The 24,929-nt window shown below is 43.7% G+C and overlaps 1 protein-coding gene across 4 annotated transcripts in view; it reads left to right on the forward strand.

Annotated features, from left to right (window-relative positions):
• The window catches only part of arid1b (AT rich interactive domain 1B (SWI1-like)), a 51,509-nt gene that overhangs the window by 22,671 nt on the left and 3,909 nt on the right, over positions 1-24,929 (forward strand). For 2 of the 4 annotated variants that reach the window (XM_056405119.1, XM_056405121.1), the window contains 17 exons: positions 5,863-6,109; positions 6,504-6,587; positions 6,936-7,088; positions 7,170-7,518; positions 7,903-8,091; positions 8,997-9,142; positions 9,236-9,345; positions 13,100-13,240; positions 16,274-16,483; positions 16,751-16,970; positions 20,153-20,288; positions 21,402-21,580; positions 22,719-22,863; positions 23,288-23,404; positions 23,514-23,595; positions 23,744-24,515; positions 24,656-24,786. In XM_056405119.1, the coding sequence (XP_056261094.1) occupies positions 5,863-6,109; positions 6,504-6,587; positions 6,936-7,088; positions 7,170-7,518; positions 7,903-8,091; positions 8,997-9,142; positions 9,236-9,345; positions 13,100-13,240; positions 16,274-16,483; positions 16,751-16,970; positions 20,153-20,288; positions 21,402-21,580; positions 22,719-22,863; positions 23,288-23,404; positions 23,514-23,595; positions 23,744-24,515; positions 24,656-24,786 (3,411 nt within the window). The remainder of the gene's footprint in view (positions 1-5,862; positions 6,110-6,503; positions 6,588-6,935; positions 7,089-7,169; positions 7,519-7,902; positions 8,092-8,996; positions 9,143-9,235; positions 9,346-13,099; positions 13,241-16,273; positions 16,484-16,750; positions 16,971-20,152; positions 20,289-21,401; positions 21,581-22,718; positions 22,864-23,287; positions 23,405-23,513; positions 23,596-23,743; positions 24,516-24,655; positions 24,787-24,929) is intronic. The other 2 variants (XM_056405120.1, XM_056405122.1) reach the window with 2 other exon arrangements.

Raw genomic sequence — 24,929 nt, forward strand, 5'->3', positions numbered from 1 at the left:
TTTGGTATAAAAAAGTATTTTAAAAAACTATTAATAAAAAAAGAGGTAAATAGAATAGAAAAAATTAAATATGAAAATCAAAATTCAAACTTCGCTTTTCTCTGGATTTTTTGCAAATTTCATCAAGATTCAAAATTGAGACATTTTTTTCTGTGTTTTTAGAATAAAGTAGGTAAAACCAATGTTAAAGTCTAAATTAACCTGAAAAGGAAATATATATAAGAAATAAAGAGAAAAATAACTTTCCTCAGTTTGTTGCTCTTTGGTAAGAACATGTTGGAGACAGCTGTAACATCTTTACCACCAGCTTCATTGCTTTGGTCTGAGGACACGGCAGTGTTCAGTCTGGTCATCAACACAAGCCATCAGAATCAGTCTGATTCCCAGTTTAACCCAGTCATCTAAACCAGTTACAAGAACCTAATATACCCCAAACTACTTGAATGCTTTTACCCTTAGGTCATTAAAACGTATGAAATTAAAACACCCCACACCACCACACATGCTCTTCTGTGTTTGAATCGAGATGAATTTTAGAACCAAGTTGATGATGTTAAAAGTATATAGATGAATAGATGATGAAAATTGTATTATAATGTATTTTTTAACATTGTTGTTTTCTATATTTGTTCACATTTAGTCAAACTATCCATAAACATTGCTGAATCAGTTCCTGTTTGTATTGTAGCCGTGGATTTACAGACAACTATCACTGGATTACTGTTGCATTGAGAAAAACTTCAAAACTCGATGATTCTGAATGAAGTTCTGCAGCTATAGCGTCTTGTTATGAAATTGGAGCGCGATTCTTTTTTTACTCAAATTCACCTCACACAGTATCTCTGCTTCATGTGAGGAAAAGAAGGGGAAAGAAGGGAGGAGAGGGGGAAAAAGGGAGGTGAGGATAGGAAACGGAGGAGAGATATGAAAATTACTAGAAGGAAAGGAGGGGAAGTATGCAGGAGAGAGAAGATTAAATGAAATGGGGAGGACAGAAGGAAATAGACAGCAGGAGACAAAGAGGAGGAGCTGAGAGAGTGGAGGAAGATGAGGTAATAAGAGGAAATTGTGGAGGTGAAATGGAGGAAGGAGGTAAGGAAGTGAATGAGAGAGAAAAGACGAGGTGAAAGTTGGAGGAAAAGGAGACATCAGGTGATGTGGTGGAATGCAGGAGAAAGAAGGGAGGAGGAGATTAGGGTGAAGGAAAGGAAGAGAGGATAAAAGAAGGAGCAACAGAGACATGAGACAGAAGGGAGTAAAGGAAGATGGGATGGAGGGGAAGGAAGTCATAGGAGGAAGAGATGGAGGAAGAAGAGAAGATGAAGGGGGGGCAGCAGTAAAATGTGAAGAGAAGGAGGAGAAAGACAGCAGGATGTGAGGAAGATAGGGAGGGAATGTAGGAGGAGGTGAAGGAAGAGAAAGGACATGTTAGAGGAGGAGAAAAGGAGGAATGTGGAAGAGGAAGTTAGGAGGAGGAGGAGGCGAGAGAACAGGTGAAGGAGGAGAAGGTCGAGCAAGGCTGCAGAGAAACACTCTCGCTCTCTGCAGCTCACTCTTTATAATTAGACTGTGTGAGTGTGTGAGTGTGAGTGAGTGTGAGAGAGGCAGTGCAGCAACTGATTGGCTGAGCTGTTGGCATGAGGAGGAGGGAGGGAGGACGGGTTGCTGCGCTGTGATTGGCTGGTCCCAGGCCCAGGGGCAGATGGGAGATTTCAGTGCAGTGTTTCTCTCCTCTTTTTCTCCTTCTTCTCAGACTCTCTTCGTCAATTTCTTTCCCCCTTCGTTTTCCTGTCCTCCTTCTCCTCCATCCCCTCCTCCTTTCTTTCTCTTCTATTCCTCACCTCAACTCCTCATCTTCTCTTTCCTCTCATTGCTTCTTTTCATCTTTTCTCCATCCACCTTTCAACTCCCCCTTTTCTCACCTTCTCTTTTCTTGTCGTTTTTTTTCACTTTTCACCCTCCTGTAGTTTTCTATGTTCTCATTTTCCTTCACTGCTCACTTCTTCATCTCCTTTCTTCTTATTTTTCTTCCTCTTTGTGTTTCTTTTTTGTCATTCTTCGTCTCCTCCTTGACACCTTATTTTTTGTTTCTCATGTTCTCTTCCTTTCTTTTGTTTCATCCCTCCGTCCTTCCCTCCCTCTTCATGAATAGTGTTTTTGCCTTGTTTTTGCTCCCCCCCTGCAAACAGCCAGGTGTGTTGTTGTAGTGCTTCTGAGCAAGGCAGTGAACTGTACACATTAGAGGAGGAATCCAACCGTCAGTCTGAGCTGAGTGGCGACGTTTCACTTTAATCAGATGTAGTTTGTGTTTCTGAAGTGCTGCTTTTGTTCTTGATCTGCTCTTGAAGTGAAGTCTCCCCTCCAATGTCTCCATGAAAAGAGTAGAAGTGCTGCCACTACAATAATTAACCACTTCACGTCATTAAACTGATAACTGTAGTAACGTGATAAAAGGCTTAAAGACAAACTGACACGGATTATCCCAGGAGAAATAAAGGTTATACAAAACACGCCAGAAGATAAAAGCCCACAAAGCTGGTAAAAAAAAAGTCATGTACTATAAAGTCTATTACTGACTATTGGTCAACAACCAACAGTTCCAGTCACTGCACTGTTTCCTCCAGCATGGAGCTTTTCCTAGAAACACAAGTATCAGACATTTTAAAATGCTCACAGTTGGGAGTGACCTGCCTCCCTCACCTTTCAGTCACCTTAATTGGCATTGGCTGCTGCCATGGCAACAGCTGGCTTCATGCCATCACCTGCCAGCAGCTTCTCTCATCTTTCCTCCTCTTCTTTTAGACAGTTTTATACACTGACTTAATTTTTCTTTGGCGTTTTTCTTTTCCCTTTGTTCTTTGTCACATCTCAGATAATGAAAGTGTTGGACTGCTCCCAGATGTTCCCTCCTCTGCCGTCAGCTTTATTCGCTCTGTCTCTGTCTCTCAGCTGATAGGCTCCATCAGGGGTTTTTCTGGCAGAAAATGATGCGTCAGTGTCTTTAACATCATCCTCAGTGAAGGTCTGGACTTCAGGTCTTCAGGTTTCTCTGCTTGTTCAGTTTTCCTCCTACCTGCCTTGCTCTTAACACTGTCTGATCTTAAACATCAGAGATGCTTCTCCCCTCTGAGTACTAGTACTTATACTAGAACAGAGCCTATAGAGGAAGAAGAGCTGTCCTTTACAAGCATGTAAAATTTGCACTTCAATAACAAAGCTACAAAAAAGTGAAAAAAGAAAATGAAGAGGCTTTTTCATCAAACCCTCGTAATGTCATGGCTCTTTCAGACTTTCGAATTTTCCATCAGGGCAGAGCAGATTTACCTTCAGCCCTTTTTTTTTGCAGGTATACAAAGTTCACATTTAATTGGAATAACTAATTGGAAGTTTAAGTCCATTATAATTAGTACCAATTCACAATTTATTTTCTCCCGGAATCTCCCAGTTGCATATCAGATGGTTTGGAGGGAATGATCGGGAAACTATCGGACACTGTTGTTGTGTTCACTATATTTAAACAGTTTATCAGTTTGTCAGTGTGCAGCGGAAAGTGAGGGACAATGCTCCTAGTTCCACCCTGATTACTCCTCCATCTTTGCTGACGGATGACGATGCGAAGGCTCACATTACTCCAGTCTGAGATGAGGAGAGTTCAGTTTGTGTGGAGGAAACACAGAGAGAGGTCTGTTCATCAGTTTGTCCTCCTTCACTCTGCAGAGAAAGTGTGAATGAGCGATGAGGCCGGAAAACTCTATTCATCAAATTAGGGACTGTGAGGTTTTAATGAAACACAGTAATTGTGACCATAAATCACAGGAGCTGCTCGGGAGTGTAGAGATGTGGGGAAAAGTTTGAAGTCGTTTTATAGAGGCTGAAATGAACACTGTGTTGTTTCAGAGCTGAAACTGAACCTTTTTTTTTTTTCTGTTCTTATTTCTATTTTTCTCTGTTTTTTTTTTTTGTTGTTGTTTCTGTCTTCCTTCGGTTGTTTCTGCTTTTCTTTCTTTTCTTTTAAAGCACGATGGGTAGTATAGCAGTTGATTTCTGTTTTACTCATGACTTCCAGAGACTGTCCACTCTGCCAGAGTCTGGGCTGGATGATCAATCTTGATAATTAGCACGAAAAAAAAAATTCCCACGATAAGTGTAATAAACTGATGAGTGATTTACAATGTTCTGCACCTCAGAGAGAGGTCAACCCTCATCTGCACAATAACTCCGTCAGGCTGCAGCTACAGGGTTATGTAGGGTAACAATGTGTATGGGCCAACACAAGGAGGGGAAAAAAAACACACACACGACCATGAGGAGAGTCATAGGTCCACACATGAGGAAATTGTGGAGGTAATACAACATCTGTGGTTTGGGAATGGTTTGGATTTCTACAGCTGGATAAGCAGCAGAGAGAGAGATCTGTGTCAACAAAGATGAAACACTACTTTCCTATCCCATGAGAAAATATCAAGTACACAAACTTTAGCCTCTCTGAGAAATGGTGTCTTTAAATGATGTTCCTAGATCTGAAAGTCCGTCGTCTCAGGTTCATCCTCACAGTGAGCTGCTCTTTGTCAGAGGCTGAATGGCTGAGTGGATGCTGACCACTCTCTGAGGTTGGGCCTGGCGTACAGTAAGAATCAGCAGGATCGGAGAGAGAGTTTCCACTCGGTTCTGTTGGTTTTGGACGGGCCGTTAACGTCCTCCAGCTGAGACGTTTACTCCTCCTCGCCTCATTTAGGAGGTGCTGAACGAGGTGTTTATGAGCCGTCACTGAAGAATAGTCAATGATCCTCCTGTTAGTGTGATGGTGAAGTCATATACGAAGCCGCTGCTCTGATGTTTCATTAAATGACGAGTCAGAAATCCTGCTGGAAATAAAAAAAACACTGTGAAACCAACAGAAGAATGGAAGTGGAAATACCATTCTGTATGTGCAGTAGGGAACCGAATCATTGTTTTAACCACTGTAGTGCTACCATGTGTGTGGACGCCGGTGTGTGCAGTTTCTTTACATGTGAAACAAGTTTATGGGCTGCTGTTGTTTTGTAATTAATAAAAGTATCTCCTCCCTTCTGTGTTTTTATTACAACCAAGTTCACAATGTGTACACCTTAGTACTTTTACCTATTAACCTGAAAGTTGGTGAAATGTGGGAACCAGGAAATCTAAAATTTGTTGAAATTGAGTTTTATAATTAAGTTGGTTCACTGCAGAATAATAAAAAGATTACAGGCAAAATAATTATTTCAAAGAAAAAAGGTGTGTTGTATGTCCTATATTATTGAGTAGTTTCTGTTATTAAATCTAATGGTACAAGTGTCATTAACAATGGTTCTGTGAAGTTTACATTACTTACCATTAGAAAGAGGTCTGTGAAATCAGGCCAGAAACAGTGACAGCAGAAAGGTTACTAATTGATCATACTTCTGATTATTATCCTAATTAATGGATTTATAGTAGAAAAAAAAATCCCATTACAGAGTCCAAGAGCATGAGGTGATGTCATTGAGTGTCTTATTTTGTTCCAAGCAACAATCAAAACCTCAAAGTTTTCCACTTACTTACAGTATAAGATAAAAAATAGGAAATGTTATCATTTGAGAACCTGGAAGCATCACAATCTGGGGTATTTATGCTTTAAAAATTATTAAATGATTATTTGATTGAAAAAGATGATGCCAATGATTTTTTTTTTTTTTTTTTTCTTGATTGACAATTCAATTAATCAACTGAGCATCACACTCTAATCTCCAGGAAATGTTAAGAGAATGTTGCCTGAGATCAAAAACTCAATAACATAAATAAAAACCTGATAAATCAGTTAATTAAAAGTCTGTGTTGACCAGCGTCTCCTCTGTGTTTCAGGACTTGTCCGGCTCAATCGATGATTTGCCGACCGGCACTGAGGCTGCGGTGAGTTCAGGGGCATCGGGATCCGGCAGCACTCTGGGCGACCAGGGGACTCCGGCCCGTTCTCCTTTTTCCCCCCATGTATCGCCTCGACACCCCCCGCCAGCTCGCACCGGGCCATCACCCTCACCCTCACCGTCCCCCGCTGGGTCCAGCAGCCAATCACGATCTGGACCACTGTCCCCCGCCACCAGCGGACCAGGTAGGATGATGATGATGTGTAAACACCGGTGAATACTCTTCACAGGCTAATGACTAATGACTCCTAATTAGTTCTAAAGGGTCTGAATACTTTATATACACACACACACACGCACACACACACACACACACACACACACACACACACACACACACACACACACACACACACATACATACACACACACACAGTGAGACTGTCCCAGTGGAGTTAATGAGGTTCCCATCTCTTAGTTAAGTCCGTTCAGTCAGTTGTTGAGTCTAACACCACATCACAGCTGCTGCGCTGGACGCAGTGTTGCCATGGAAACCAAAAGATATTTACACACAAGCCTAGATGTCCGCAGTGGGATCCAGTGGAGTGATATTAACACACTGTCTTCTGTCTGTCTCAGGCGCTCAGTTGACCCCTCAGGTCTCTGGTCCTGGATCAGATGTCGGCCCTCATTCCTCCCAGTCTGCCATGACTCAGGACAGAGGTAACTGTGTGTGTGTGTGTGTGTGTGTGTGTGTGTCAGTCAGTCAGTCAGTCAGTCAGTCATCATCTGTCTCATAAATGATCATTTTAAAGCCTCCTGTAGTCAATTTAATTTTTCTCTTCATGTACATGTTTCACTGTTTTCACCTTCAACCCTCATTTCCTAGAGGATTACATGCAGGAAAGCGCCTGGGTTGGATTTGAACCCAGGTCGCTGCAGTAAGGACTCAGCCCCCTGCTTCCAATCTGTGTGCTAAGCTAGGCTAAACCGGTCCTGGACCTGGATCTCTGGGTTTTTCTTCCTGGTCCCTTTCTTCTCTTACCTGCTTCTCATGTCTTGTTTCTTCAGGTTTCCCTCCTTCCATGCAGCGTAGTACCGCAGGGCCCCAGTTTGGCCCTCAGCAGTCAGCCCCACCTATGTCCCCTCACCCAGCACCGGGGGGGCCCATGCACCACGGTTCCTACCAGCAGGGCAGCTCATATGGCCAGTATGGACCCCCAGGTAAAAACAATTGTGAAACATTTTTTGCAAATTTTCTATTTACTTCCAGTCTAATGTCTCATCTCACCTCCCCTTTGTCAGGTAACTACCCCCGGCCCCCCCACTATGGCGGGGCCCCCAGTGCCAACTACAGTGGCCCGGGCCCTGGCCCCAGCTTAGCCAACAGCCTGGGGTTGAATGCCAGCAGTCCGATGCACGGTCAGGGCCCCTCCACCCCAGCAGGTCGTGGCCCGGGCCCCGGTGCAGGGGGGCGACCCTACCCCGCTGGAGGGAGCACCATGGCCCCCACCTCCCCGGGTATGCCACAGCCCGCCGGTCAGGGCATGAGGCCTCCGGGGCCCAACGCAAGTCGCAAACTGCCAGACGTCGGCCCCAGTGCCGGGCCCAGTGCCAACTCCTCCTCCTCGTCCACAGCTGCTGCTCAGAGCAGGTGAGTCCTGACAGAGAGAGGTTACAGAGATTAGAAACTAGCAAAACAGTCTGGAAAATCTAAAAAGTTCCAGGAACTATACATATACCCCTGGAGTTTACTTAGAAACAAAGATCTGTTTACTTTTTCTCTAAACACCTCTGTACTTGAAGTCCGACAAATGTATTGAATGTGTTTCCTTCCTCATAAATCAGTTCCTATCAACCTGGAATTGCTCTGATAAAGAGTGAAAGAAGGAAAACCTCTCATGAGTTGATTACTGAGGTTTGTGTTTAGAGTCTTCGAAGAGCAACGTGATTGTTTGCAGCTGCTGAAAGTTGACAGTTTGAACAAATAAAAAGTTTTTGTTGCCTTTCAACCTCCACAATCCCTCCATCCCTCCAGGCCTCCCTTCGCTCGGTCGCCCGTCTACCACAACCAGTCCTGGCCCGGGGGTCGACCTTCCCTCTCTCCTACTCTTCATCCCTCCCACCCTCCTCACCCTCACCCCCACCACCACCCTCCTCTTCCCCACCCTCCTCACCACTCCCAACAGGGCACCAATGCTGTGCAGACCCCCCCTGAGCATTATGGGTAGGTTTGGTACCAGAGCCTGACAGATAAAGAAACACAGCCTGGCGTGATATTTCTTAATTTTTCCAAAATTGTACCTCATTGGATGAGCATCTCTCGTGTTTGGTGTTGGCCTGGATGAAACAACTGTAGTGCAACTCCTAAAAAAAAAACATTCATTTTAAAATAAAGTTTAATGGTTCACAATAGCCATGGTTTGGTATGTATCCCAAATTTTAAGTCCATTTCAGGCTGTGCTGCACATGAGGTTTATGGGATGTTTTACTAACCAGGCAACTTCCTGTCCTGTCCTCTTGACGGTTCCAGTGTGGCTTCAGAGCGGCTGCTTTGTCTTCATCAGGAAATAAAACCTCTTTTTGTATCCGCAGCTGCTTTGGCTTAACTTATGCTTAGTCAGTAAACATCTCGAAACAACATTGATATTACCAAAGGAAATTTAAAAAAGACACATCACACCTGGCTAACGTAACGAGAAAATGCTAAGTGTTAGAAAATGTATAAAGAGAACTGCCCATGTTCATTTTTATCAGCATATTATACATTCAACTATATTATTTCCTATCCTCCTAGATCCTCCTAAATCATTAATTATAAAGCAAACAAAACGGCACAGAGGGTCTAAGACAGCATGCTGGAAAGGTGCAACCGGCTGAACTAACCATCCACTGAGATCTTTCCTCCAGCTTGAGAAGACCGGGAGAGTTCATACGAAACTCTTCGGGTCTTTCGCTCTTTGTCTCTGCCATGTTTCAGCCGAGTCTTTGTCTCCTCTAACTGCACGGACCCTGAGACCGATGCTTTAATCTTCACCTTCTTCCTTCTTCTGCATGTGAGCTGCCACCTCGCCAGTTTGTTCACATCTCATAATAATTATTGAATCCCTTTTTCCCTTCTGCGGTGTCCAGGCAGGGCAGCTACCCGGGCATGGCACCAATGGGAGGAATGGGCTCCGGAGGTCCTGGAGGTCCTGCAGGTCCCTACACCCAGCAACCAGGCAGTAACTCCGGGAGGATGACGCCACAGGGACCCTCCTACAACACCCCGCCTTCAGGTAGGACTAGACTCCAAAGTCTGTCGAAAGTCACACTTTTGTAATTTTGGAGCACTTGAGTTTGAAAGTGGATCTGTTGCCTTCATCTTTTAGGTCCCATGATGATGCCAGCTGAAGGGATAGGTGCTCATCCAGATACCAAGCAAAGGGTTGAGCTCAGCAAAGAGAGCGTCGGCCCTGCCACCGAACCGCCCAAACCCAAGGTGCGTCCTTTGGTTTTGTTAACCAATCACAATGGCTGTTTGCTCTGCCAATCACACCAGCTCCCACCGTGCTGTTTTTGCACTCTTGGCATGCTCTAACAGATGCATGTATGCTGAGCCTAGTGTGAGAATGCATCTTAAAGGCACTGATGCAGGTTTGTTGAAAGTCATTGTTGAGATTTCAAGGTTTAATCAAGGGGGCGGAGTTTGAGAACTTTGCTTTTTCCCTACAATTTGGTTCTACTCACGGGGGGGGGGTATTTTACCCTTTTAAATACGTCGATACAACGTTTATTTACGTCATTTAAACCGCCCACTGACATTTTAGATTATTAGATGTATTTTTGCAACCCATCAATCAATCAATCAATCCATGTTTTGCTTCTTATGTGGGTCCTGGTCATGGTGATAGCGGCTTAAACTGGGTAGCTCAGGGGTTCTGCTTTTCCAGCTAAATTTGAATTCCCAGGTCTGATGGGGTTTAAAATCGCTTTAGCGTGTTTCTCTGGAGTGTGCAGTTGGACAGGTCCACAATACGTCCACAGGAAAGGTGTTGTGGATTCACCTTTCAATGTGAAGGAGAAGCGGGTCTCTTCCAAATTCCTTTTAAATGTCTTTTAGGGTGTGACCAGACACCATACAAAGGAACTAATTTCAGAAAAAAAACAGACAGTTCCTACAATTTATGACCATGGGTGAAGGTTTGGATATAGATTGATAACTGAATTGAGAGCCCATCGGCCATCAAAGTCCAGAAGGTCATCTTCAGCTCGACAGTTTCCTTGTGTCCACCAGAGGCAACCTTCATGACACCGTTCACAGCGGATGCTTTTACAATTGAGAATTTCGACATGGCCATTACCCAAACCTCCCAGAAAAATGTTTCTTCATCGATAGTGTCTGAGCAAGACATGCCCCGTTCTAGTCTGTTGTTCCCAAAGTGGTCTCAGGCCTTTGGAACCCACTGTATATCCATTTCTCATGGCCACAGACCGAATGAAGATAATGACTGACCTTTGCAGTTGGCAAGAACATGAACTGACCATGTGCCAGGCCTCTGCACTTTACCTTGTGGGTAGTTGGCCTGACTTGAATCAGAATGTTGAATGGTTATTTAAAGGGACCCTTTGGAGTCCTCATTGTTAACGAATGCAGTTCAGTCTTGTTAAGTTTTAATAATTACATACTTATTTCCTACCTCTACAGCAACAGCTGTCAAGTTTCCCCATTGGTCATTGCGCTTTCGAAATGATTTGGCAAAAACAAGAAGTGTCAACAGCTTAGCACCTTTGTCGCTGTATTTACCATCTTCAGACCCCTTTAGTGACTTTTTTCCAAAAAAGGACCTACCAACAAATCTATTGACTCTTTGGACAAACCTTAGCTACTTTTCATAGAAGAGAGTTGCCAGTACTGGGCGGTGATTTTGTCAGATGATGTTGTGGTTATAAAATCAGGATTTCAGCTGCAGAGCAGCAGCTTGGAGATGACTGCTGGTCTTAAGGGGCTGCGTTTCACTCACTATTTCATACTTGTCCCACTGTCTGACAACAGAAACAGAAAAACATATAAATGAGAACAGATCCATTGGACTACATCCATGTTATCGTCTAATACAACAAAGCAAGGCTGGATTACAGACTTGGCAGCTTCCAAGCTCCAGGTTCACTCTGTGGCCCGTACTTTGTGGTAATGCAAACTGAAATGAAAAGGACTGTAGGGCGACTTCATTTCTATCTAATATTGGTCGGAATCTATATTTAAAACCTGGTTGTGCTGGTTTTTGTGATGGGGCCGAGCAGAAAGTTAATTCGGCCCTGGCAGAACAGAGATATTGATGTGACCCTAAACAGCACAGTCTTTGAGAATCTGTAAACAAAGTGTTGAGGAAAACTGTAATTCAGATTGACATGTCAAGTTTTTTTTTTAGTACATTCTGTTTGTTGCAACCAGGAGAGGTTTCGCTAAGAAAAAGACTCCTTAGTGCTGTTTTTCTGTGTCTTCCTAGTTCATTGTCATCGACAGTGTTGACCAGTTTGTTCCCAGAAGCACAGTGATTGTTACACCTGTCATTATTTCATCTGTGTTTGGCCGGTTTGGAAATGTTACAGAAAACCCAAAATAACCAGTTCCTGCCAACAGGAGCCAGAGATTTTTTTTTCTTCTTCTTCTCTTCCTCGTTTTATCTTGTTTTTCCCTCTTGTTTAGTTCACTCTCAGCTCAGCAGCTGGAGTTTTGAAAACTCCGGCTTCTCCTCCTCGCTGCCATCTTTTAGACTTGCCTCTCCTCATTATCTGGTAGTGAAGAGTCGGCCTTGATCACAGCCGACACAGATCTGTGTGCGGCGGTCGGGGGTTGCGTGAGACAACTCTGCTCCGTCTCAGCTTTGACTCGGGTTCGCTTGATGAGAACTGGCTGCTTTGTGTCTGCAGTTTGTCGACGAGTTTCAACAGCTCGGCTTCGTGTTTCGCCGCAGCGCAGAGACTCTGCTGCTGCTGCTAATTTTTCCCACTTTTTTGACGCTGTGTAGGTTAGGTGTTGTGTTGTGTCAGCTGTCAGAGAAACTTCAAAATAGAAGTGTGACAACAGGAAATGTGAACAGGGTGGAAACTTTAAAGCTCTGTTGGCTGTTAAAATTCACAACAATTCTACTATTTTCCCAGATAACTAGATTTTTTTGGAGAACTCAAAATAACAGTAACATGGACAGAAGACTGAGGCAGGGATTAGTTTTCTTTGAAGCAGGGGGAAATATTTCCTCTATCAGCTAATAAAGTAAGGTATGGTAACTATATGAATATGAGCTATTTACTGTAAGTCGAACAAGTGAAATAAACTCAGTTTTACCTTTTAAAAACAATAGAAACTTTCTTGTTCAAATTGTGATGAAATGTGCAAATATAAGTGATTTGAGGGGCTAAAAACCCGAATTAATTGAAGCCCTAAATGTTTCCTGTGCTGCTCCGTCCCCTCTTACATTCCTGTCTAAGGGCTTCAATAGTTTTATGAATTAAGTAGTCTGTCACTAATTAAAGTAAATTGAGGTGTTAAAAGTCCCATACAGTATAAAGGTCTCTGTCCATGTGTTGTTTGATTATAGATCAGGTCTAGGTTCTATATTAATACTGTGAAAGTATCAAAGCCTCAGTCCACAGAGAAATGCACACAGCATGTATTCAGAAACTGAGCCTTAAAACCAGCTGTCAGGACTTATGGAACTTTGTGATGTCACAACAAAGCAGTCACTGCAGGGATGCTCTGGGTTATCAAGGTGTAGCAACATTTGAGATATTCTTGGTTGTGTCTGTAATAAACCCCAAGTCCTGATCTGCGTTCACAGACTTCCTGTTTTTAAAGGTTAGGTCTTTAACCAGATGTTTAGAGCAGAACTTGAGCAGCTAATGAGTGTTTCTTCTCTCTGCTGTGAGATTTAACGAGCCACATTAACCCGGCTGTCCATCTGCTCCCAGCTGCTAAATGCTACATGCTAACACTGCTGTGTGAAGCCGGTTCCACTCCTGAGCTTCTGCTTGTTCACTCTGTGATGATGTCATGGTGTGTTTGCTGTCCAAAAAATGAAAACAAAATCCTGGAGAAGAAACATCTGTCTTATTTTTTTTTTTTACCTGGCCTCCCCTCACCTCGTGGCTCTGTTGTGTGTGTCTGTGTCTGTGTGTGCGCGTGTATGCGTGTGCGTGTGTGTGTGTGTGTGTGTGTGTGGATGATTTCTGTGTGTGTGTGTTTTGTGTCACAGGACAGCTACAGCTCTCAGTGTGTGTCCCAGCCCCCCACCCCCTCCCCCATGTCCCCCAGCTCAGCTAGTCTGTCCTCCTGTCACGGGGAGGACAGTGATAGCATTAGCAGCCCTGCCTGGCCCAAGACACCGACCAGCCCCGTAAGTGCCGCAAAGCACAACAACAGTTTTCTTTTTCTTTTTTTTTGTGTTTTAATATTCTTCAGGGTTCTACGGTGTGTAAATGTCAAATCATGCAACTTTTTTTTTTTTGACAATACTGACTGTAACTAAGATCCTATAGCGGTTTGGCCCACTGAACCTTTGTCACCGTAGAGCCCTGCTTCCTGCTGCTGCTGATGTATGAAAACCTGGAACCTCCACATGCCGTCACTTGTAGCTTTAGCTCACATTATTACTTTTGTCTATTTTATTCTCCTAAACCCAGTGAGACATGCCAAAAGTGATTTAGGTAAAGCTGTCCACTGTTTGGAGATACAAGGTTTTCATTGGACAAAGCAGCAATGTGCTTGCATTTGATTTTTTATGTTTTTGTATTATTGAAGTCCAAAAGCTGCTCTTTTTTTTTCTTTATTATTATAAATGTTTTTCATCTAAATGTGATTTTCCAAATGTTTATTGTGAGACTTTCTTATTAAAACAAAAGGAGTCAAACATTTTCCATTTACCCAGATTTCTTGATCTAATGCGACAAATACAGGGGACAGAGGGACGTGAAAGCTTGTCAGCGTCGTGAAAGCTTTTGTTGAAATATAATAAAGTATCCAAATGAATATCGGCAACCAATGCAATTTTTCAAGCAACCCTAACCCTTAATGATTTTTGTGTGTATTCTGGATTTTCTTTCAGTGTGATGAAGTAACCCTCTCATCACCTGGACATTCCCATCTGGTTCCATCTCATATTATTTTCCAGAAACGTAACTATATCACCACATACTGTATCGAAATCACACTATAGCCGCGTATCTACCACAGGAACTGTCCCCAGGAACCAGGAACCTTTTGAGGAACTATTCGCGTTTCCACCGCATGAACCAGGCTCTAAATTTAGTCCTGGGGTAATTGATCGACCCCCAAAAAGGTGCCTGGTCGGGGGGTAGTACTTTCCAAAGGTTCAGGAACATTGGGGGGTGCGGTCTGCAGTACTGAATTTCTGACTGGTCGAGTTCTCGCAGCATTTTATTTCACCCGCCATGTTTAAAAGTCAGCAGCGAGCGATTAAACACATTTTCCACACCACGAAACATGTCCGGGAGGAGGTAAAGAAACTGAAAACCAACTGAAGACCAAAACCGGTCAAAACGTGGTTTATAAATGTACCGTGATATTGGATTTTACCCATAATACCCACTGATATTAGATGATGATTTTCTGTGGTTGAAGTTCGGGTAAGAGTGTGGGCGGAACTTCCCTCTCTGTCAGTTCATTACAATGGGAAAGAATGTGTCGGGAACAAGTGGTTTAATTCAAGAAATTTGACATTTTGTGGGTTTTAAAAAGATCTGGAAAAAATAGGAATCTCAATATGAATGAACGACCTAAACCAAACTTGAAACTAGTTTAAACTTGATTTTCTAACTGTTTTAATGAGAAAGTCTCGTTCTGTGAGCTGTGACTGTATCTGATTTCATTCTGCCGACTCTGTGCCACAGTGCTGCCCAACCTACTCCCTCATTGACGTCATATAATGGTTGTCAGCCTTAACTGATTGGGAACTGGATCACTGATCAGTATTATTGTAGTAATGAACCTTAGTTGGTTTTGTTAATGAATTTGTGAAAGAGCCCTTAACTCTGGCATTAGGAAGACACACACAGACACACACACATTAGGAACACATATTAACACAGGGTAGTTCCTCCCTTTGCTCTCAAACAGCCTCAGTTCTTCGTGTCATGGATTCTACAAGATGTTGGAAACTTTCCTCTGAGACTCTGCTTCATGTTGACATGACTGCATCACATCATTTTTGCAGATTTTTCAGCTGCACATTCATGCTGCCAGTCTCCTGCACAAAGGTGTTCTGCTGGATTCAGGTCTGGAGACTGGGGGGAGGGGGGGGCACTGAAGTTCACTGACCTCACTGCTCACTGTCGTGTTTGAGACGACTTGAGCTTTGTGACATGCTGCATGAAGCCATTAGAAGATGGTGAACCGTGGCCATGGAGGGATGAACATGGTCAGCAGCAATACTCAGATAGTCTCTGGCATTCAAACCATGATTGATTGGTATTAAAGGGCCCAAAGTGTGCCAAAAAAAAAACATTCCTCACACAAGTACACCACCAACACCAGCCTGTTGACATACGGCAGGTTGGGTCCATGCGTGCACTAGCAGAAATCCAGATCCATCAGACCAGGTCTTCAGCTGTCCAGTTTTGTTGAACCTGTGTCCACTCCAGATTTCAGCTCCACCCTCTCTCAACAAGGTGGCTCAGTCCTCAGATCCGTGAGAGTGTTTTGTGCGTGAAAGTCCCAGGAAATCAGTGTTTTCAGAAAAGCTCAATCCAGCCCGTCTGACATCAACAATCATACCATGGTCAATTTCAGACCTGTATCTGCATGATTTTATGCATTGCCCTGCTGCCACATGATTGACTGATTGGATAATTGCATTAATAAGCAGGTGTACAGGTGTTCCTAATAAAGTGCTCAGTGAAAGTACTTGAAATGGAAAATGGATATTTTTCAGTTTTCAGAACAAAACCTAAAGGAAACTTTACAAATCCGTTGACATTGACTTTTCTCAGTGGATTTGGATGAACTGCATGTGGTGCTGGTACCAAATGCAAAAAAAAAAAGCCAGGTTGGGTAGCACTGTGTTCTTTGTGTCATTGTGATGTGACGGTATGTAGCTGTTGTGTGGGACTGCACAATATCAATTAAAAACAGGTTGTTTTACTTGTTTTTATTATCAAAATTGTGATGATCTGCTGTTGTCTGTTGTTTCATATCACAGTAAACAGAATATCTTTCAGTTTTGGACCATGTTTCACTGTTGTCTGATGTTTCATAGACCACCACCTCTCTGAAAACTGTGTGGCCGACAAACCGTTCATTACTTCTTATTAGCCGTCGATCACAAGTCATTTTTGGTCGTATTGTGCAGTCCTCCTCTGCTCCGATCGTAAACCCGAAGCTGACTGTTGTCTCCATGTCTCGGTGTCTCCAGAAGGCCAGCGTGGCCACCATGACCAACGAGAAGATCACTCGGCTGTACGACATGGGCTCTGAGCCGGAGAGGCGGCTGTGGGTGGACCGGTACCTGGCCTTCATGGAGGAGAGGGGGACACCCGTCCCGAACCTGCCCGCTGTTGGGAAGAAGCCGCTTGACCTGTGCAGACTTTACCTGTCCGTCAGAGAGATAGGAGGCCTGGCCATGGTGAGAAGACGAGTACACTGTTGTTCTCTTTGATCCTGCATTTTCTTCTCTACCTCCTTCATCTCCTTCTCTTTCATTTTGTTCTTTCGCGTTTTAGTCTTTCGAATGATATGTACATTAGTTTTAGCCACATTCTAGTGAGCTTCCATTTAGTGAGTTTGCTACCTGCATGGTTTCATGGTTCTTCTCAGCTTGTCTAATCCACGATTGGATTCTGGAGGAATTTAGTGAATAAATCTGTTTTCCCTCTTTGTGTCTTCCTCTCAGGTGAACAAGAATAAGAAGTGGAGGGAGTTATCGTCCCTGTTGAACGTGGGGACGTCCAGCAGCGCGGCCAGCTCTCTGAAGAAGCAGTACATCCAGTACCTGTTTGCCTATGAGTGTAAAGTGGAGCGCGGAGAGGAGCCTCCACCTGAGGGCCCGGGGCCTGCCGGAGACTCCAAGAAACCTCCGTCACTCCAGGCCAAGATCCAGCCGCCCTCCCCAGGTAAGAAGTTACTTGTTTTCTATTAGCTATTTATCCACTGCAGGAAGTTAGCAACCTGTGATCTGGAGTTTATCATGAGCTAAAACTTGAATAGTCCTGTGAGGTGTTGGTACTAGGTTCCTATATAAAATAACAAGGTTTTAAAGGTCCATACTACGAGTCTAACTCGCTGGTTCTCGGTTGTCTCTGTTTTGTTGTCTTTGGTTTGGAGGGAAAGGACTTGCAGACAGATGGGTCGGGTTATATAACCTCTGAGTGTGGTTATTGGGATGATGTGTGATTTGTAGGCAGGTATTTGCAGGTATTAGACTTGTGATTTAACAAGTACTAAAAACAAAGAATGTATGTAAATGGATTGGACAAATGCTAGAAAACGAAGTATATTGGGTTGGACCTCACAAGTACTACAATTTTGAAGTGTCAACACAAGTGATGAAAAACATGGTCTGGTGCAAAAGTATTTTCATTTATTGATGTTAAGTGATATTTGTGTTCAACAGTTTTTTCCACAACAGTTTTTTTTTCAGGCAAGTCTGACCACTGAAAAAGTTTGTCCTCACAAGTCACCAAAAATGACAAGTGTGGTTTAATGAATGCATGATTACAATCACCTTGTTACGTAAAAGTTCTGGCAGTTTAGCAAGTTGAACAGATGCTTGAGTCACTTGGACCTGCAACATTTCTCTAATATTTCAGTGCAACTGAAGTCTGAACTGTCAGCTTACCACAAGTAGAGCTTCACGAGGTTTAATACACACTCAATTATTATGTCCTTTTAATGACATAAAATCAGTTTAACAAACCGGATCAACACTCAATGAGCTCATTCTATGTTGTAAATATTATTTTTCTGGAAGATGAGTTCAAATGAATGATTTTTCCCCCGATGTTGTGGAGGAAGTTAACAGACAGCTGATTCCCTCCTTACGTTTTCAACTGTATCCCTGCTAACTGCATGAATGAAGAAATGAATATTCAGCAATTCTGTCAAATATTCTGTCATTCTCAGTCTGACCACTGTTAAATGTAAAACAGATAATTCTCTAACAAATGATGAACCTGATGAGAAGATTTATCAGTTAATTCGCTATCAGAAGATGTGGCAAGAGTCTTTCACGCTCCTTATAGTCATTAATTGTGATGATCAGTGATGCGACCTGAGAGAGGACAGGAAACACTCTTCCTCTTTAGAGTCGCTTCTTTCCGACTCCCTCAGTGGACCAACTGACAAATATCAACAAGCATCGTGGCTCTCTCCATAAATATCCCATCACGTCTGAATAAAGCTGTGAGGAACTTTTACTCTACGTGTCTGAATGACAAAAAGCCGTCACATGTTACAGATTGACTCTGTGAAAAAGGCTTTAATGATGCCAGACTGTCGGTGGTAGGAATCCACTCACACACAAACACAGCAGTGTGATTATGTAACAGAGAAGCACAGTGAGTTGTCCAGTGGGGGAGGAGGGTGTGAATGTAAACATTACTGACCTCAGCCTGACCTAATTTCCCACGATACCGCTCTCTCTCTCTGTCTGTCTGGTTCTCTCTCTCTCTCTCTCTCTCTCTCTCTCTCTCTCTCTCTCTCTCTCTCTCTCTCTCTCTCTCTCTCTCTCTCTCTCTCTCTCTCTCTCTCTCGCTCCCTCTCCCCCTCTCTCTCTCTCTCTCTCTCTCTGAACACATACAATCAGAGTTTAGTACACACAGGGTTCCCACGGGTCCCTGATATCCTTGAAGGTTTGTGAAAAGAAACAAATCAAGGCCTTGAAAGTTTTGGAAATGTACATAAATAGATATGGGCCATTGAAAGTGCTTGAATTTCTATATTCTGTGGAAAAATAGAAATTGACATTTGTTGTTTTTTTACTTAATGTTAGTAAATAGGCAAAGTGCTGCTGTGTGCACGTGTCCAAGAGCTTAGATGTGTTCACTCATTCAAGCTTCTCTCTCTTTTTGATTGTTGTCTGTGAGCTTCTGTATAAAATTCAGTGTTGTAACAGTAATTAACCTTGATCTGCATCTGTGTTGGGTCCTTGAATTTCAGGGAATCGGGCCTTGAAAGTCCTTTAAAAGTCCTTGAGATAGATTTTTAAGAAGGTATGGGAAACCTGTATATATTATGTGTCCATCTAAAACATCTGGATCCCACAAGTACTGAAACCAAAAACTTTATTTATTATGGAAGCTCCAGGTATTAAAAGTTGGAAGTGTGTTACGGCGTAAAGTACTAAACACTGGCAGCAAGTATTACAAGCAAAAAGTGCACTGTATTTATGTGAACTCCACAATGACTTAAAAACTACTTACTTACTACATACTTTAATGTATTAATGAGGATCCCGCAAGTACTTAAAACATAAAGTGTATCAATGTGGACCCCACAAGTAAGACGTGCACAGTATTTACATAGACCGTACAAGACATTTGCCTTTATCGTGACGGCTGCAGTGAGAGAGACAGGAAAGTCAGGGAGAGAGAGAGGCAATGAAACTGGATGAAACTACTTCAAACTGGAAGTGTATTAATGAGGACCCCTCAAGTACTGAACAGTTCATTAAGGTGGACCCTACAAGTATTGAACTGCAAATGTATTTATATGGACCCCAGAAGTACTAAAAACTGTGTGTGGACCCCACAAAGGAAATGTCTTAAGTTGGACCCCACATTACTGAAAACAAGAAGTATGTTAAAGTGGAATCCACAAGTTCCAACAAGTGGAAATTTTTGAAGGTGGACCCGACAAGTACTAAAAGCTGGAAGTGTATTCATGCGTCCCCACAAGTGTGCATGAAAGTGGACATGTATTTGAGACCTGTATTAAACAAGACCTGAAAACATCTTAATTTGGACCCCACAAGTACTGAAAACAAGAAGTGCATTAAGGTGGAACCCACAAGGAAATTTCTGAAGGTTGACCCAACAAGTGCTGAAAACTGGAATCTATTAAGGTGGATACAATACATATTTAAAAGTATTAAGGTGAAAACCTCAAGCGCTAGAATTTGAACTGTCCTGTGCAGAGGTCTTCCAGTTGCGCATTTGAAATGATATTTGTGTTCAGTTGGTTGCTCTCGATCCCCCTGCATTTTTCTGGCTTGTCTGAATAATTATGGTGTGAAGTTACATGACGACACGTAACCCTTGTTCTCAGCAGGTTTTCTGTCTGGTCTGTATCTCTGTAGCCAACTCGGGCTCCCTGCAGGGCCCCAACACCCCTCAGTCCAGCAGTAGCTCCCTGACCGAAGCCCCCGGAGACCTGAAGCCCCCGACACCTGCCTCCACCCCGCACAGCCAGATGGGCCCCCAGCCTGGAAACAGGTAGAGGAGGGAACAAAATCCCATAAACACCTGGTCAAACTAAATGATTAATTCTGGAGTCACTCACAAGAGTAACACCTGTGGAAATGACATGATCATTTTATCAGCTTTTGTCATATTAAACATGTGTAGATTGTTTCAATTTTAAATATTGTGAGAGAGACTGTGTTGACTGATTGCTGTGGATGAGGGCCCATAATCGAGCCTTGTGGTACACCTCATCTAGAATTAACAGTGATTGGGGAAAAAAATTCAGATTTTTTTTTTTTTTAGGTGAGGCTGGGAGTGGTTTCAAAATTTACCTGAAATGTAGACACACTTTTCCAGCCCGTTACTGAAAGCGCTTTTGTCGACAGGTTTCCTAGAGATGATGTTGTAGTGACTGAAAGCTTATAAGAAGATTAACATTAGGAGTTGTTCTTGCACCGTTTAATTGCACAAATCATAAAGCTAATGCATAGAGAATGTACAATATAACAAGGAGGAAACCTGCAGAGTTAGCTACTAGTATTTAGCAATGTGGTGAGCATTTTGGATTTTAATTAGGGTGATAGTTGAAACTACCAGAAACTGGTTCTTACCCCGTGTTGCCTGTTGATGATCTGTTGTTAATTTTGATTAGAACAAGGGCTGCAACTAATGATTATTTCCATTATTGATATCGCAATTCATAAATTAATTGTTTGGATTATTAAACATCAGAAAATGGTCATTGCGATTTAACAAAGCCCAAGGCAATGTCATCAAATGTTAAAAATATTTCCTTAACAATTACAGAGGATTTAAAAAAAAAAAAAAAAAGCAAATTGTGAAGTTGGAACCAGAGATGTTTTCTTCTTTTTTTCTTAAAAAATTGATTTGAAATGGGAAGTCAGTAATCATAGTTGTTGCCCGTTCATTTTCTTTAGACCAACTAATAGCTTAATATTCTCAGATTCACTAGAATCCAGTGTGAATCCTTGTTAGCTGGAGTTAGCCAGAGCTCACACATCTATCAGTTTGTTTTAGAACTGTTTTAGTTTTAGAAATATGAGCAATGCCACTATATATCATATCATATTTTTAATGACTCCTCTTGAACTCTTCCTCTTTCACTTTAACGTTTTTCTTCAGGATCATTGGAGGAGTGAGCATCCAGGACCCGTTTTCTGAAGGCAGCGATCCAGCCTTCCACAACAAGCGAGGCCCGGGACCCGGCGGCGCCCCTTACCACCAAGCAGGAGGTCCAACAGACCCATCCATGAGGATGCAGTACGATGCCAACAAAGATGCGTACGGAGGACTGCGGAAAGGTGAGAAGGGGAAAGGTCACTTTGTTGATGGATGGGTGCAACATTTCCAGACTTAACTTTAACTTTTACGCCAGCAGTGATTTTAAATACACATAAAATGGTTTATGGAACAAACTCTCCATATGAGATCGTTTTTCAATAATTGAAGAAAAAGAGTCATTTTAATTTTTATGGCTTTTTGCTTTTGCTGTCCTGAAAAAGAAACAAACAAAAAAACTAAGTTCTCTAAAAAACAGGAACAGAAAGGAAAATGTCAACCTCATAAAACAAAATGCAGCAGGTTCAGATACAGGGTAGAGGGTTGTGGGTAATTCAGGAGGAATGTGTGAGAAATGGCTCACCTCACAAGCTAAATCCAGGCTGAAGTTACTGGACATGTTTTACCCTATATAGTCTACGCTGCTTTGAAGTTAGTTCAAAGTTTGATATAGATCAGATGCACTCCTATCTGCCACGCCTTGTGGTTTCCAACATTAATAATCAGGACCCAGGTATCTGCTGGTCTGTCTTCTGCCCATCTGATCCAGGACCAGGTTCTAGCATACAAAGTGAAACCAGTAGAAAACCAGTAGCTTTCTGGTTGTAACCAGCAAAGTGCTGTGGATTAAAGAGAGTCATCTCTAGTGCCACTTGTGCTGGAAATGATTGTGCTCTGCTGCCTCCTGGTGGTCAAAACCTGAAGGGTTTCGTTATCTGTCTCATTAAAGGGCTGTATTAACAGTGCTGCAGTTATTAGCCTACGGCTAGATATTTCATATACATTACATCACCAGGGATCATTTTCTAAATAATCCATCAGTGCTCAGATTGATTTTGCTCGTATGGACCGACATTGGTTTCAGACTTAAAACTTGCTGTAAAGACTCAACACTCAACAACGTATTACATGTACATTTAGTTGAAATGAAATTACTGTTCTAAGTTATGTAGGTTTGACAAAATGATAAAGTTGACTACACACTGACTAGACATTATATAGGTAAAATATTTTAGTTTTGATATAGTTTTTAAACCTCAGTGTCTATCCTAAAGATAGGAAACAATGACACAAGTGAAACACAAATAAGAGCAGTGTGTTTATAAGAAATACGTTTATTATGATTCCGAGCAGTTTTCATTTTTACCTGCTCCTCTTCAGGTCCGGGGCCCGGCGAGGCCTTCGGTCCCGGTCAGATGCCCAGCGGTGCCATGCAGGACATGTACCCACGCGGGCCACCCTCCGGGCCACTGGCAGGGATGGGCCCCAGACCCCAGTACCCCTACGGCCCCGGATATGAGCGGAGGTAAGACACTGATCAGACAGTCTGAGGGCTCGGTGTGTCATTGGGTACGTAATGATACATTCATACCTCAGTGTGCGAGTGTGAGTCGTTGTGGTGAGTGTAATCATGCAGTCAGTGAGACAGGTGTTTTATTCTAATGTAACAGTGTAACATTAAGTATTAAGTAAAATTCTAAAAGATTAGTGTGAACACTGGTGTTTTACTGTTCAACAGAGATATGATTGTTGATTTGTTTGTTAGCCAAGACCACGAGCTACAACTTGAAAGACAACGGACACTTGCAAATAGTTTTTGTGTTGGAAAATAAATATCCTCAAAAATCCTCTGAAAACAATGATGTGACCCTGAACTTCCTGTGTGTGTGTGTGTGTGTGTGTGTGTGTGCGTGCGTGCGTGCGTGCGTGCGTGTGCGTGCGCCCTGCAGGCCGGACCATGTGATGGGGCCTGAGGGGGGCATGGCGCCCCCCGGAGGTCAGAACAGCATGGGTCAGACTGGAAACGAGGCTAACATGTACCCCACCAACAGATACCCCCACCAGAGGTGAGAGGAGTTTAAAGTGTTTGTTTTTTTTGTCGGTGTGATTCGAATGTGTATTGTTGAGGTGTGTAAATAAAGTTGGATTGAAGTGTTGCGGATCGTCTCTCCTCAGACATGGACATGACGGCTATGGGCAGCAGTATCCTCATGGCATGGCCTACAGTTCCCATCAGCCCCTGTACCCTCAGCAGCAGGTGAGTGTTCACATCTTATTTTAAAGAATGAATAGTGAAGCGGTCAGAGGTTGTTTGTATTTGTGTTTTTTTAGAAACTTTCAGATGTTGAATGGAAACTTTATTGAACAGTGACGATGACGACAAGCTGGTCCTTGTGTGTCTGCAGGGTTACAAGCGTCCGATGGAGGGGATGTATCCTCCCTCTAAGCGTCATGAGGGGGAGGGGTTCGGTGTGCAGCAGTACAGCTCTCAGCAGCCCGACATGTTCGGCCCCCCCTACGGAGGTGGAGGTGGGGGCTACATGGGCCCTGAGCGGCGGCCGGTCCAGGGCCAGTTCCCGTATCCATACAGCCGGGACCGCCAGGGGCCTCCGCAGCATGGAATGATGGGCTCAGGACCGGCGTCAGTGTCAGGCGGACCCGGGGAGGGGCCACAGGCCAACATGTGGCACCCCAGGACAGATATGGGCTACACATACAACAGACAGGGCCAGGGGCCCCCCTACCCCAGCATAAACCGCGTGGATGACCAGGAGGGCAGGGCCCCCCAGGACAGCCAGTGGCCCCCCAGTCATCCAGGCCAGCGCCAGCCACCATATCCCCCCCACTCTTCCTCTTCCTCCTCCTCCTCATCCATGCCCCCCCTGCCATCAAGACAGCCCCCCTCGTCCTTCCAGGCCACCCCCGCTGTCCCTAACCATGTGAACCGCTCTCACAGCCCCTCCTCCTTCCCGCGGCCCCTGGGGGGCTCTCTGTCCCCCAACAGCGCCCCCTACCTGCCCTCTATGAAGAAGCCAGGGCTCCCTGGTGTCCCCCCAGTCCCCCCGCCCACTCAGGGCCTCCCCCTCATTAATAGAGAGGTCACCTTTCCCTCCAGCTCCGTGGAGGCCACCACCCCCAAACTGAAGCCACGACGGAGGCTCACCGCCAAGGACACAGGTCAGACACACACACACACACACACACTCACACACTCACACACACACACACACACACACACACACACACACACAGCTACAGTTTGATTGTGTGTGTACTGTTTTTAAACGGGAGCTCTGTGATTGAATTCGTCCTATCAGGAACCCCGGAGGCGTGGCGAGTGATGATGTCACTGAAGTCCGGCCTATTAGCAGAGAGCACCTGGGCTCTGGACACCATCAACATCCTGCTGTATGATGACAGCACCGTGGGCTCCTTCAGCCTCACACAGGTCAGACACACACACACACACACACACACACGCAGTCCTGTTACACGTGAGCTGGACTCATTCTCTCACATTAGTCACAGAAGACGAAGTCAAGACAGTTTGTCGGGTGTTGAGGATGACCTTTGTGACCTCATCCTGTCCTC

This window comes from Seriola aureovittata, chromosome 19, assembly GCF_021018895.1.
Source record: "Seriola aureovittata isolate HTS-2021-v1 ecotype China chromosome 19, ASM2101889v1, whole genome shotgun sequence".
Lineage (NCBI taxonomy): Eukaryota > Metazoa > Chordata > Actinopteri > Carangiformes > Carangidae > Seriola > Seriola aureovittata.